The following is a 14,890-nucleotide window of genomic DNA, read 5'->3' as shown; positions in this document are numbered from 1 at the left end:
CTTTAGAGTAAATTTAGCATGGTTGTGAGATGGCTGTTCTTCTGCACAAAATATGTGGTATTTAAGTGCCCTCATTTGTTCGACTTCCATTTTATTTATAAAAATATTCATTTCCACTCAGTATTCCAATGCAGAGCAAGTCACAGTGTGGTTTGTAATACATGCATCACACATTAAAAAAATCAACTTCCACACAGGTACAAAAAAAATAATAATATGAGGGTTTTTTGATTTTGTGCAAGTCCCAGGGAACCCCTCATAAAGAATCAGAATTCAGGTGAAAGTCCATAAAAAGGCAGTTGTTGTTCGTCTTATAGGAAGAACTCTTAAAAAGTATACATCAGTCAATTCTGCAGGCGGAGAACCTGACAGAACTGCTCTTTGCAGTCAACAGTTTTGAGGCTGCGCACTTGGAACAACTCCAACATGCATTACTTGTCCTTCTTGTCTGCTTCCTGTGGGTGTGTCTGAGGTGCTGAACCATGAAGCATCAGCAGTCCACACAGAGTGAGAGCGATGCCTGCCCACCACAGAGTTGCATGGCTCTCTCCAAAGAAGAGCCTCCCTAGCAGTCCCTGGACAGAAGAACACATTCACTATAAATATAAAACAGTAATCTGAATGTTGAATGCAAAGTCAAAATGTTTCCCTTTTGTTGTTATAGTGTTGTGAAAAATCAAATTAGTTCAGCATATGTAGAGAGCTTACAGAGGAAATGAAGTTGGATGCAGTGGTCGTGACAGTGGCCCTGGCTGTAGAGGTGGAATGGCGGAGTGCCTTGGAGAAGGTGGTCCACATGACTGCATTACAGGCGAATAGCAGGCCGCCGCACAGCAGCCGCAGGGGGATGTGGAGCTGTAGGCCAAGGTATAGCAAGACACACACGAAAACATAACTTTACCCTCTGCAGCAAAAATGTCACGGCTTGGCTAAATACCAGAACTGAGTGCAGATCCTTAGTTCAGATTCCTAAACAGTGTTTCTCCATTTCCAATTAAGCATGCCCAGGAAGAACATATACTTTTTACCTCACAGCCTAAACTTTGACAAACGTGCCTGGTTAATGACCAAAAACCTTAAACCACCACCACAGTTAGATACAGAAAAACAATCATACAGCTGTTACTAATCACATTAATTTTGACTATGTACCGGCACACGCCCTAATTAATGACAATACTAACACCTGTTTGGCTTATGTTTTACAGCTAGATGCTGTACATGTTACTGAGAACAAAACTATCAGCTTGCATCATTAATGAATTAATTTATTATTCATATTAATCGGCAACAGTTTGTGCTCGTCTCGTATTAACATTCATTTAAGTCAGAGCTAACCTTTAAGTACACAGTAATTAAATGTTTTAAGGTATTTTATGGAGGCTTTAAGAGGCTTCTGATCACTTGCATGAATATTACTCCTCCAAGTTGTTACTGTTTTCTACCGGTGTCACACCGGCTGGCTGCCATCTTTGTTGTAGCAGTAGTCGGAAACGAGAAAACTCTTTAATAAATTCAGTGGAAGAGGCATTATGATCAAGGGTGGGTGTGTGTGTGTGTGTGTGTGTGTGTGTGTGACCATGCCAAGGAAATTAGGTATTTGTAGAAATACAAAAACAAAGATGTCAGAGAGTCAGTGTCACCCAGTCACAGGCTGCGCTTCCACCAGGTGTTTGATTCCAGTCGCTCAGCCGCGTCTCACACATCTCTCTCAGGTAGCTCGCACCGAGCGACAGCTTAGCTGACAGAGAGGCAGTAGCTGCCAAAAAGCCCGCTAATAACGCATAAAAGGACGCTGAAAACATTCCCGAACTCGGCTGGTTGTTAGAGGGCTCCATGTTAATCCTTTCAGACCGCAGTCAAGCCTGAGTTAAAGGATGCGAACAGGCAGACGAAAATTTTCACAATAAAAGCTTGTATGGCAGCTTCCTCCATTCGTCACTACACAACAGGACACACAATACAAAGGCCTGGTTTTTCACTAATTTATTTATACAGTAAAGTACACTCTGTCGCTGTCATCCGAAAATCTTACATTTCTTGCAGGTATAGATTACGCATTAACATCATAATGGCTCCTCATATAAATGCTTGTCAGTTGTTACTTTGCTCAGTGGTGACCAAACAGCTTCAGTGGTGATGTCATCGGACTCCGCTAGGATTTATTTTAAATAGGTAAAGAAACTACTCTTCATGGATAATGTCATTATTCATGGAGACACAATTTTTGATTAAAACTACTTTGGTTTTATTGTGAAGCTTAAGTGCTTTTTCCATATCATGCCTTCGCCCTCTTGACTGTAGCTGCTTTGTTGTAATTGGTTGTTTCCTTTCCGGGAATCTGATGACGTAGTTAGCGTTCGAAAAAAATCGCGCGGCTCCGGGAGGGTTCTGATGATTTCGAGGCCAGCCACTTTGTGGGTTCCACCCTCAGTCTGTGCAGCTGGAAACTCGGACCCGCTTTGCTTCCAGATGAAGCATACCATCCTCACTGCCAAACGCAGGTGTGAGCCCCTTCACCAGCCTGCCTAACGTCTCAGAAAGTTCCTGAAGTGTGTCTTGGCTTTCAGTGGTACATATTCTGTCCATGAGTTGTTTGGTGAGGTTGACACATTTCTTCCTCAGATATGACTTGCTCACTCGCTTGCGTGGTGGACTGTCACAGTCAGAGGTCACTTGTGTGTCTGCAAAGAAAGTTACACTAAGACAAATTTGCACTCCCTAAAATTTGAGGTAACAGGTTAATGATTGTGCGGGTAAGACAGTAACTTTTATGAAGTTCTTCTCTCATGTTGCAGATAAACCTTACCCTTGCAGGTTACTGGCTCACTGACTACCTCCGTGCCCCACTCGTCCACTGAGTCTGGGGTCATGGAGCAACACGTGGCATCCAGGTTAAGAAGCGGGTGTTCCCTGTATTTCAGGGATAACTGCTGCCACGTCCAGCCAGGGACCTTCTGGAAGACTGCACAGAAATGTTTGCATGGCAACTTGTACCGCCTCCAGTCATCGCACTGACAGGAGGGCAAGCTGTCGTCTGACCCAAATGCCAGTTCATAAGACTGGTCCTCCTGTGTCTCGCTCTTCACTCTGAACACACCGTCGCCCAGCTTGACCACGTGTCCCTCAGAGAGAGAGCTGTCCATGCAGCTCGTGATGTGTTGAATGACGTCTGCGGGTCTGTCCCACAGGAAAGGAGGGACACTGGAGTCACACTGTCCGTATGACCTCACATTAGCTTCAATGTACCTGAAAGAGAAACATTATTTTTGCTGACATGACGTGCACACTGAAGACAAGCTTGTGCAAATGGAAAACTTACGTCCTCCGCAGTTCAGGGATGTACACATGTGTCACGATGTCCAGCATTTCAGATAAAGTCCGGTCCCTGTAGTCCTCCAGGTATTTGTGCTTGAACAATTTATTCTGGTGTTCAGTCTCATGGTTTGTGATGATAGCTATATTCAGTGTCTCTTCTTTGAAGGCAGACACCCATCTCTTAAACAAAGCAAGATATAGCGAGGGTTTGTTGTGGCGATAGAATTTCAGCTTTCAAATGTCTCTGTGCAGGAGCTGCTTTTTTCTCAGATGCTTACCTTTGCTTTGGACAACCACGTGTCTGAAAACCAGCTCTGAAACGCAGGATTTTGTTCCCAGGTGTGGCTGGCCATCAGGGCCTTCACTGCCTCCTCGTACTGCTCTGTAGTGAGTGAGCTGGCTATCGCTTTCAGCTTTGTAAGAGCATCTCCTTTGTCAGCCACTCGATGCTCCTTCTGTATCCATTCGTCCCATGCCTTCTCCCTGTGAAAGTCACTGAGCAGCGCTTTGGTGCCTGCACAGAGGTAGAAAGAGACTGAATAGAGAGCACACTGATATATAATCATAACACCAACATGTATAAAAAGAGTAAAGATCCACAGTGATCACTTTGTTTTCATTTTAGCTCACCGTACCTTCAAACACAGACTCAACAGCTTGGATTTCGGCAGCGTTGCAATCGACCATAAAGCTTGCTGGCCTCCAGTCTGCGTTCCAACACTTGAACACTTCCAGACCCTCTTTGATGGCTTCTGTTGTTTCTTCTTGGAGTACCATCACTCCCACAACGGAGTAGCACATGTTAGTGCGGACGCACAAGAAGCACAGGGGCAGAGGGTAGCGGATTGTTCTGTAGGCGGCATCGAACACGCAGACATCTGCCCCATACAGGCGCAGCAGCCTCATCTGCCACAACGTTTGATGGCAGAAGAGGAAGGAGGCGTCCTCTGTACGGAGGCGCAGATGGAACTTGTCCTCAGGTGTAGCAGCACACCATTCTTCAAACAAGCCCTGCAACAAATACAATCTTTTTTTCTTTTTTATACGGACTAGTCACATGCTGGTGTTTTACCCAAACAGGAATGATAAAGGCGCTGCTCACCTCCAGGTTCACCTGATCGATTCTGTGCCGAGCCTGGTCCTTCACCTTAGCCATTATATTTCGGAGGTCCTTCTCTGAGGGGTAGTACCGGCGCCTGGACGCAGGGGGTGGGCTAGCTCCCTTAAAAAGCTCGGCTGTTACAAACTGAGCAAGATGACGCTTCAGCTCGCTGACCTTCCTCACGCCCTGCTTTCTGAGCTCCACCACCTGCTGCTCCACTCTTGCGTCCACGGGCTCCTTTAAATATAGCACACTTGTAGTTTCACATGGAAACACAGATTTTTGTCCTTTGTGAGGAGACTGTTGTTCGTTACCATTTCTCCCATTGCGTGCCCAGCATGCGCACTTGGCTGTGTAACAACATAGCATGTTCCCCACACAACTGGATCTCTCTCCAAAGCCTCTTTCAGCATCTTGGAGACTGCCTTCTTACTCCTCTCCCTGTCTTCTTCCAACTAACATGCATGCAGATAGAAATCAGAGTGGTGATCATGGAGAGAAACATGTGCCGAAACAAAATGATTTAGTCTGAGTCCTAAACTCGTACTCCATGCCTTTCTCCTTTAAATTCAGCTGTCTTTGCTTAAAGGTCACATTCCTGTAGGAGAGCCAACATTTCCACTTACCTTGAATTTAGGGAATGTTGCGATCTTGCTGATTGATATGGCTGCTGGGCATCCCACCTTTTTACTAGACTGCGAGTTTGATTTGTTCCTAACTAAAGTGTGGTCAATCATCTGTGGATTATGGGAAAGAAATCAGTTAAATAATGCATTCAATAATTCATGTCAAGATTAGCTAACTTGAGCAGAACATCTAAGCATACTCAAATCAAACACTGAGAAACAGGTGGAGCCGTGCGCCTTTCTTAGTAGCTGTGGTTCACTGCTGTCCATTAGAAGTGAGCAGATTGATCCTAATATTGATAATATCCATGCCATCCAAGCCTATAGCACCTTAAAATGACAGTAGTTGATCCAAAGTGCTTTAGAGACAGGCACATCCAAGGTCTCCAGAAAGCCCCAATTTCAAAATAAATGAAAAACTAAAAGGTGTGTTTTGTTGTGGAAAAGTAAAAATCACACTGACTTATAGGCCATTAAATCGTGTTCAGAAATTGGACATTAATGATGATTCGTCTGATAAATCATGACGCAATGCTCTCCACTACATAAGCTGCCTTTTCTAGGTTTAAAGTGTTGTCACTATTGGTCCTGTATTTACTTAATATTGCATTGATACACAAATTTCAGTATCCCACAGCACTACTCCCAACTCGTCTACTCTGCGCGCTTTTTTCTCCAAGGCTGCAGCGTCATCGGTTGCCTAGCAGCGAAACAACCAATCCCTCGGCTCCTCGCATCACCAGCCAGCCTCTGTGTGTGTGTTGAACGCGCAGTGAAATCACCGTCTTTTTTGCCCTTTCCTCGGCATATCTCTGCTTCTGAGCTACGGCGAGGTCCTTGCCCTGATGGCAGACGAGCCTTTTAGAGCCCACAAACATAAATGGGACTCCGGTGAATTCAATGGCTGGCATCCCAGAGCCCCCAGCCCACTGCCAGTAGACGCGGTTTCCGGGCAAAGGATGCCAATCTGTGTGACAAATACAAGCACACGACCTGATAAGACCCCGGCGTTAACCGACACACTCACTACTGGACCATAGCAGGGAGCAGTGTTTACGGCTCTGCTGTCCAGCTAGCAGTCACTCTCCATTTCGTTACCTTTGTCATTATAATGGCGGCCCACGGAAAAGGTGATAAACTTAGTCTGAGACTCTTCCTCCAGTTCTTTAATAAAAGAGTCCAGATCGGCAGAGTTCTCAAACTGTCTCATGCTAATGCTTAACTTTTCATGCTCATACGGCTAACGGCGCTACGAGCAGTCACAGCGGAGAGTTTCCTTCTTCAAGTTAAATAGGGCGAGTTGCTGCTTTATGTGGAGGACATTCATCGGCTTAGTTTTTCTGCGATGTTTCGCTTTGAATCATCATTTAGCTTATCGTCCCTTGTGCAGATCCAATGTAGCACCAAGCAGCGCTATGGCATCAACGTTCCCAAATCCATCAATGACAGTAGCTCCTGAAGTCACGTGACGCGGCGCGTTTTAGTGACGGTTTCTCTGTTTTGACGAGTCCGTGCTAGCCGGAAGTTGCTCGGATCTGCAGTCTGCATTCGTTGGCTGCTTGTCTTGTTTTGCTTCTTTGCCATGAATAAAAATAAGGGCCGCGGAGTAGCATGGGTGAAGCCGGCGGAGCCGTCGTTTCTCAAGAAGTTTAAGAACGATGTGGGGTACAAAGAGGGACCGAATGTCGACACTAAGGTAACTACGCGGTTGGGTTAGCCGTGCCAGTTAGCTGCACCGGGCCTACCAAACCATTATCTCTTTCAGTTGTGTGACAGCTACACTTTGCGACGTTTGTTTCTGAGCGCAGGCGCATGGTGTTCATATAAGGAAGAATAAATGCTCTGAATCATAATTCAACGGAGGGTCCCATTCACTGAATTGAGCAGTGAGGCCGCACGAGCTACAGCTGTTCCTCCGGACCATCAGAGCAGTCTCGAACTGCGCTGCAGCGTTCAGCTGTGACTGCGCAGGCGTTCTACAACTGAATTTATGTACTCTACAACAGAAAGCCATGGCTTTTCATGAATGGGTTTGTTTTTTGTTTTATGAAGTTGTATTTAAAAAAAAAAAAACCCACCACGACTTGAATCATGACTCTGAAGTACAGGTTCCTGATTTTAGTTTGAGTGTCGGGCTGCTGATGAAATGATCATCACTGAAATAAGAAACCTCGGTATCGTCATTCACAGTGAATGCAGGATTTCAAAACACTTCTCACACAGGCTAACGGTCTGTTTGCTATCCTAGCGTCAGGTGATGCCAACACTGGATGACGACAGCGGCAGCGATCGAGAGGACGAGTTGCCCCAGGTCGTGGTCCTTAAAAGTGGAGACCTGACTGCAGAGGAGGTGAAGAAGATGAAGGATGAAATACAGGCTGGAGGCAGCTCAGAGAAAGGTGAGAGTCCAGTTCAATGATTTAATTACACCAGGAGTAAGAAAATATTTACATATGCATGCACTGTATACAGCATGTTAACATAAAACCCTGTGTTTGCAACCCTGCACATACATACCTCCGTCTGCTCCGCAGATGGTCAGCCTCCTGACGGTAAAATCCTTTTCAAGAAACCAGCCAAGCGCTCTTCCTCAGATAAATTCCAGGGCATCGGTGCTAGCTCCAGCAAAAAGAAGAAGAGCAGTGGAGGGGACAAGGAAAAGGAGGAAGAGGAGGAGGAGAAAAAGGAGGCATCTGGAAAGAAAGTTAAAAATAACAGCCTCCTGTCATTTGGAGGGGATGAGGAGGAGGAGGACTGAATGGAAGTGGTGAGAGTAGGCTGTCAGGAAACAGGAACATTGTACTGAGTATAAGACATGGTTCAACCTGTCCATTCTTTTTAAAGGACAGTGCTACTGTTTTTGCATGTCATTCATGACATATAGATTCATACATTTTTAGTAAAGCATAAAAATCAGCTGGCACAAACTGAATTTATTCCGAGTCGTCTCCGTCTGACTACAGGGATGATTCCGATTCATTTAACAGTCTGAGCAGAAACAGTGAAGCTGAGGGGGAAAATGAACATGCATCAAAGACGATGAGGTTATACTTCTGTTAGTGTAACTTTATCCTGCATCCATGTCAGGGTCACAAACTACACAAGGACATTTATACAGTACTGTGTTACTGATAAGAGGGGAGTTGGTTCAGCTGCTGTGTGAAAGCCCACTCTGACATGTTAGCAGGACGTTTCCCTGGTTACAGCTACCAGACTGTGTTGACTCGTGTCACTTTGTAGAACTTGGGGTTTGCTCTTTTCCAGCCCCGTGACTTTGTTTTAACATTTTAGTTTGCATGTTCTCGTGTGTGTTCTGTGAGGACAAATATGAACTGTTAAGGTGGTTTAGTTCTCAGGGGACTAAAGTCATGGCTGTGGGACAAGAATTCATATTTTCACACCTCAAAGTTTATAAATGTCTCAAACACAAGCAGAGAGATGTAAACCAGCTTCTGCTTGATTCTGGAGTTGATGAGTGAAGACACACATCACCGTATGGCTTTACCTCAGTGTAGCTCTTTCACACACCACAGGCAGGTAGTTGAAGCAGTGTCTCTGAACTGCACGGATTCTGAAACCAGCTCATCTACATGTTTTCAGGTGTAAATTTCTCCCGCGTTTGCGTCCATAAATAACCTGAACTGTGTGCTGTGCTATAGATCCAATCACTATTGTATAGCTGTGGTCATAGGACCAGGACTAATTAGTGGAAAATCAGTTGTACAGTGTGCCCCGCACCCCACCCTTCAAGCCCAGTGTAAATAATTGAAGCAGCAGCACGCAGAGAGCTTTTCTGTATCAAAGAATCAGTGCTAATGAATTCCAGCAGATTCGGTTTTCCTGAAATTTATTTGATGCAGCTTTCCTTAATTATTTTTTGTTATACTTCTAATCAAAGTCACAGCGGGAGCTGCTTGTGAATTTTAATTTAGAAAAACCAATTAATTCAGCTGCAGGAGCCGCTCGGCAGTGCTCTCCACAAAGCAAATCCCAAAGAAAAATTTAAGATCATCGGAAGCGGGTCTGCTCTCGCATTTAAAACACTGAGAGCTGCAGGGAGCTAAATTTGTCCAGCTTCAGTTTAGTGTACTGGAAGCAGTGGGGGTCTTTTTGTTTTTAAAGTATTACATGTAATGCGTCCCTTCATCAGACACAAACGAACATCAGCAGCTGATAAATGGATGTCATTAAATTCCAGGAGCAGCTAGTTTAATGGAAATTAAATTAACTTTGTGTGATTACAAATTAAATTGTCCCCATATGACAGCATTGTGAGTTCTTTCTTCAGGTTCCAAAGTGCTGCGGATCACTGTGTCACACTCTGAATCAGCCTGGATCTTTGTTGCTGTGTTTGAATCTTGTGTTGTGTGTGTGCGTGTCTGGCAGCCGTACGCAGGGGCTCATTGTAGAATCTTAAATACAGTCAGTCAAGCACTGAATGTATGAATATTTTCTAGCTTCGACTGCGGAGCTGAACAGTTCATGTAGAAACGATGCATTTGTGTCAATGCAGTTGTGATGTATCCTTTTTTTTTTGGTGTGTGCATCAGTTTTCATTGTGTATTTTTTGACAGTGCTACAACTCCTGTGAACTTTTGATATAAAAATATTAAGAAATCTTTGTTGGTTGTTTTTACTGTCATGCGTTGCCTCATCAGTGCCACCTGTGTTCATGTCATGAATGAACAGATCTACACCTTCACTATTCTTCAGATGCCGATTGCCTAATTCTTCTTCCTCTCACGCCACCTGTCAAGCTCTGCACATGCATAGTTTCACTCCAGGACTGTCTAAGAGCAGCTTTGCACGATTACAGTTCAAAATATTTTTTAAAGTTTCCATTGTGTCTTAAAGCAGATTTGGTTCTTCCCCCCCGATTGGCTGCTTCTTGCAAAGAGGTTTTAACTGGTGGGTTAAAGTTTCGAGTTTCTGGAGAGAGCTCCATAAGACATGTCCCTTCATTGGTCTCCAGCAGAGCCAAGAGAATCTAAAAAACAAACAGTCAAGTCTAAACTGGACATAAATGCAGCTAATAAAATCGATGCTTACAACCTGTGAATTTTATACCTGCAAAAAAATTCTAAAGATTAACATTTTTGTTCATTTAAAGAAAAAAAGTAAAGATGAGTTATTTCAACCTCTTTATTCAAAAAGGCATGTTTCATTCTCACACCTGCATCCAGATCATTACAATTGATGGAAGAACCTTTGACTTGGAAAAAAAATCAAATAAAATCATTGCATCACATGATAGGACGCTGCGCTCGTGTGAGGCAGCAGCCTCCATCGTCCATGTAATAAATACACCCGCTGACATGCAGCTTTGGAAACACCTTTTTTTTTATTAAACTTTAAGGCCTGTGCTGTCCCTCTCCACACGGACTCTTGGAGCAGTGTTCTAACAAAACCTCATAAAAAAAAAGTCAACTTGTTATATCAACTTTAAAAGTATCAACATCAGCTTTTCTCTAACAGCATGGTGGGAGTTTCTAAAAATAACGGAGTCTTCATTAATCCCATACAAACGTACACCTATCTGGAATAACCCTGACATATTACAAAACAATAATATGATTAATTTCCCAGAATGGAGTTGTAAAGGAATTAAATACTTAGAACATATATTAGAGGGAACAGAATTTATTCCATTTGACAGACTAGTTGAACAATATGGGATCAACAAGACAAGGTTTTTAGAATATCAACAAATTAAATCCATAGTAAAAAAGAAATTTAACCTCAGTCAAGTTGAATTACAAACACCACTAAGTGCGGCACATTTTCTTACTCTTAAATCCCCCAAATTATTATCTAAAATATACAGAACACTTTCTAATTTAGATGAATCAATATCCCTTCCTACTGCAAAGTGGGAAGCAGATTTATCAGTCAACCTAGACCAAAACTTCTGGTCTCAGATTTGCTTAAAAACTTTTAAATTAATTAAAAATCCCAGTCTGCAATTAATACAATACAAAATACTTCATAGAGTGCACTATACAGGTCATCGGATGTTCAAGATGGGCTTTACATCTTCCAACAACTGCTCACACTGTCAAGGCAATACACCAGACAATTACATCCACGCTCTTTGGTTCTGTCCACCAGTGCAAAAGTTTTGGCGCGAGATATGTGAAGACTTATCAAAATGTCTGAAATGTAACATTCCAACTTCCCCCTTAGTGTGTTTGTTGGGCAGCTTAGATAATGTCACTTCAGAAAAGAATATAGCCCATATGATCTTCACTGCCCTATGCATAGCCAAGAAAACAGTCCTCATGAACTGGAAAAATAAAAATAATCTTAATTCTAACCAATATAGAAATTATCTATTAGATTACATTAGTCTTGACACAGCCTCTGCCACCACATTAGATCAATTGCTCTGGGCTCCTTTTATCAGCTCCATCACCTAGTGGGGGTGGGGGGTCATAGTTTGGTCCCGCCTTCACTGTTGTGATTGGTGAGGGGGTAGGGACAGGCTTAGGGCGTCGGGGGGTTCCCCGGAGGCATCTTCCTTGGGGGGCTCAACCCGGGGTAGCGGTCACGTCCGGTTGGGGGCTCTGTTGGCTCTCAGGTGACTGTTTCCTCGCGGCTGCGTGCAGCGGGGCTAGGGGAGGGTCTGTGCTGACGGACGTGGGTTACTGACCTGGCAACCTGGCTGCCCCTGGGTGGGTCCGGGATGGGCGTGAGGTTCTGGGGGCGCTCCGTCTCTGGGCTGGGGCCCGGGCCGGGCCTCGGGGGCTTGGGTCCTGGTTGGTGTGTTGCCGGGGTTGTGGGCGGGTGGGTGCATGGGGGCCCGGCCCTGGAACAGGGTGCCGCCGGTGCGTCGAGCCGCCTGGGGGGCTCTTCAACTGGTGGGGGGGATGGTCACATCTTGCAGGAGCTTTCTTCTCTTCAGGAACTCTCTGCAGGAGGGGGAGATACAGGAGAGGTGGAGGAAGATCTCAGCCTGGGCGTTTACCGTCTTATGTAGTCTGGAAGATGTGTGGATGGTGGGGTGGGTGCAGTTTTCTCTGTGGTGGGGTTGGGTGGACTGTCCAGGGCTCTGTGGAGCCGGAGGGCGCTACTGCACTGGGCCCCGGTCTGATGGGCCTGGGCCCCCCTTCCCTGGCGGGTCGCGAAGGGTGGGAGTGCCTACTGGGGTCAGCGGGGGAGCTGGCCCCAGGGAGGGGTTACCTGCCCCTCCCTTCCTTCCCTCCCCATCTCCAGCTGCCTCCCTCTTCCCGCTCCTCCACAACCACCCACACATGCAGGGCCTTGGAGTGGGGGTATGTCACCAGGGTGCAGAGGAGGCTACCCCCCCCGTCCCCTTCTGGCTGCCTCTGCCTCAATTTTATCCCACAACTTAGACATTCACATTATTCACACTCTCATTACACATACATATAGGATCTTGGGGGTGGGCACAATCACGGAGTCCAAATTACCATCAGGGTGTATACCTCACCCCTGACGTCGTTGCCCACCTCTCAATTTTAAATACACTTAGTCATTGAGGGCTAGCAGGAGGGACTATGCGCTTACCTGCTGCTCCTTGGCAGGTAGCTCCATGCCCTCCTGGGTTTTAATTGCACCTTAGAACACATATGCATCAACACTACAATGAGCGGGTGGAGGGAGGTTTGGAGTCTTCTCCCACCCCCATTCTCTGCGGCCTGCTGGAGCGGGAGGGCTAGTAGGAGGAGTTGGCCGTCCGACTGCGGTCTGGGGTGTGGGGCCTCCCTGCTGCTGCGGAGTCGGGGTGGTCTGCCTCTCCCCACCGCAGGGAAAAGGGTAACACCACCTGGGTCTGGGTGCAATTCCCCCCTCCAGGGGCAAGGGTACCTAGACCCGGTTTGTAGAGTACGCTTGGGGAGTGTGATTGTGTGTACAGCGTCTCTTTATGTCTGTCTCCACGTTGGTTGAGTGTGGAGTGAGTGCATATGAGAGCATGAGGGTGGGAATGGATGTTTGTGTCTGTGTGTGCCTGTATGTCTGTGTCTATATGTCAGGTTGGGTATCAGACGCCACCTCTCTGGGGACACCTCAGGCCCTCCAAGGTTTGGAGGCCTATCTCCACCCACCACCACTTCCCCTGCCGGTGGCGGACTCCCTCAGGTGTCGGTGTGTTGGTGGTTCTTTGTGTCTGGGGGTGGGCGTCCGGGTACACACCGGCTCACTCCTTGGCGGCCGCTTGTCGGGGCCTGGGGCCTGGGGCTCGCTCCGGCCACTTCGGAGGTGGGGTGCCCCCGGCCTCTCGGCCTGGGGCTCGGTCACTCAGGCACAGCTGGGGGCCGGCGGAGCTCACGGGCGCGTCACTGCAACTCCCCCTGACTTCTGCTCCGCGGCTGCTGGGCGAGCCCTCATCTGGGACTCTCCTCAGCTCTTACTGGAACAGTGGCGCGGCTGCCCCTCTGTTGGTCTTCCATGGTCTCTTGTGTTCTGGGGGCCTCTGGATGTCTGGAGTTTTGATCTCCTCCATACCCGCTTCACACCCTGGAGGACGGGGCTGTGGCCCCCCCACACTCCCTAGCAGATCATTACATGGAGAAACCTTTGGAATGCAAGCATGCTGATCCACACAGGTATGCACACATGGGTATTCACAGACGCGGACTAAAGCTTTCTTGGCTGCTACCTCAAAGCACACTGTGCGCTGTCTATCTTGCGTGCTGCACAATATCGTTTATTATTTAGTAAATATTGATATTTATGACTAGCTAGTTTATTGTGATGGTGCTTTGTTTTCTCCATTATTATGTTGCTCTTTGTTGTTTGCTGTCTCCTCTGTTTGTTTTTTTTTGTTTGTTTTTTTTTTTTTTCTCCATACAGGTGACCCAGGAGTTCTTTTTTTTTTTCTCTCTCTTCCCCCCCCTTCTCACCGTCTCTTCTCCCCTTTGGTTTTCTTTCTTTCTCTCCCCCTCTTTCTCTCATTCATTCCCCCTGTCCTATTTATTAAAAAAAAAAAAAAAAAAAAAAATGACAAAGGATGAACTGAAGCTCTGCCATCACGTAATGTCGCATACTGCTGTTTCTGATGTCATTTAGAAAAAGAAAAAAAAAAAAATGCAGTTGTGATGTATCCTTTTTTTTTTGGTGTGTGCATCAGTTTTCATTGTGTATTTTTTGACAGTGCTACAACTCCTGTGAACTTTTGATATAAAAATATTAAGAAATCTTTGTTGGTTGTTTTTACTGTCATGCGTTGCCTCATCAGTGCCACCTGTGTTCATGTCATGAATGAACAGATCTACACCTTCACTATTCTTCAGATGCCGATTGCCTAATTCTTCTTCCTCTCACGCCACCTGTCAAGCTCTGCACATGCATAGTTTCACTCCAGGACTGTCTAAGAGCAGCTTTGCACGATTACAGTTCAAAATATTTTTTAAAGTTTCCATTGTGTCTTAAAGCAGATTTGGTTCTTCCCCCCCGATTGGCTGCTTCTTGCAAAGAGGTTTTAACTGGTGGGTTAAAGTTTCGAGTTTCTGGAGAGAGCTCCATAAGACATGTCCCTTCATTGGTCTCCAGCAGAGCCAAGAGAATCTAAAAAACAAACAGTCAAGTCTAAACAGGGGCCCGTTCTTCGTACGTCGCTTACTACATCCAAGATCAAATGACACATCCAAGACCAAACCATCGCGCTAACCGTGAGCTCGCTAATCCGGTTCCCCGAACACACCTGCTGTTGACGATTAGTACAGCTGGACGCAGTAATGTGACATCACTGGGTGTCATAAAAGGGGCTACGCATCGATAGTAGAAACATTGATCGGCAACCCTCTGATTGGTCGGCGAAAATGTCGACGGAGCGCGCTCGGTATTTTTCGGCTGCAGAGCAAGAACTCCTGAGTGAGGGATT

The 14,890-nt window shown here is 46.0% G+C and overlaps 3 protein-coding genes across 3 annotated transcripts; 1 reads left to right on the top strand and 2 right to left on the bottom strand.

Annotated features, from left to right (window-relative positions):
- Positions 1–73: 73 nt before the first annotated feature.
- LOC308406303 (transmembrane protein 42-like) lies at positions 74–1,881 on the bottom strand. Its single transcript, XM_080897236.1, has 3 exons — positions 1,644–1,881; positions 709–855; positions 74–575 (listed from the first exon to the last, which is right to left on the bottom strand). Exons 1-3 carry the CDS (start codon positions 1,836–1,838, stop codon positions 432–434), a joined length of 486 nt encoding a protein of 161 aa, XP_080753362.1. The 5' UTR covers positions 1,839–1,881; the 3' UTR covers positions 74–431.
- A 252-nt stretch (positions 1,882–2,133) lies between these two features.
- Positions 2,134–6,486, bottom strand: LOC308406296 (uncharacterized protein). The gene is made up of 10 exons (XM_080897222.1): positions 6,145–6,486; positions 5,829–6,013; positions 5,047–5,157; positions 4,735–4,875; positions 4,421–4,657; positions 3,954–4,329; positions 3,597–3,832; positions 3,323–3,498; positions 2,810–3,249; positions 2,134–2,684 (listed from the first exon to the last, which is right to left on the bottom strand). The coding sequence occupies exons 1-10, from the start codon at positions 6,254–6,256 to the stop codon at positions 2,431–2,433; spliced, it is 2,268 nt and encodes a 755-aa protein (XP_080753348.1). The 5' UTR covers positions 6,257–6,486; the 3' UTR covers positions 2,134–2,430.
- Positions 6,487–6,540: 54 nt separating this feature from the next.
- Positions 6,541–9,664, top strand: kiaa1143 (KIAA1143 ortholog). The gene is made up of 3 exons (XM_080897235.1): positions 6,541–6,742; positions 7,295–7,445; positions 7,581–9,664. The coding sequence occupies exons 1-3, from the start codon at positions 6,629–6,631 to the stop codon at positions 7,802–7,804; spliced, it is 489 nt and encodes a 162-aa protein (XP_080753361.1). The 5' UTR covers positions 6,541–6,628; the 3' UTR covers positions 7,805–9,664.
- The last annotated feature ends 5,226 nt before the right edge of the window (positions 9,665–14,890 follow it).

This window comes from Rhamphochromis sp. 'chilingali', assembly GCF_963969265.1.
Source record: "Rhamphochromis sp. 'chilingali' genome assembly, chromosome: 11".
Taxonomy (NCBI): domain Eukaryota; kingdom Metazoa; phylum Chordata; class Actinopteri; order Cichliformes; family Cichlidae; genus Rhamphochromis; species Rhamphochromis sp. 'chilingali'.
Note: the sequence above shows the minus strand (reverse complement) of the source record. Positions and strands in the feature narration are given on the sequence as shown.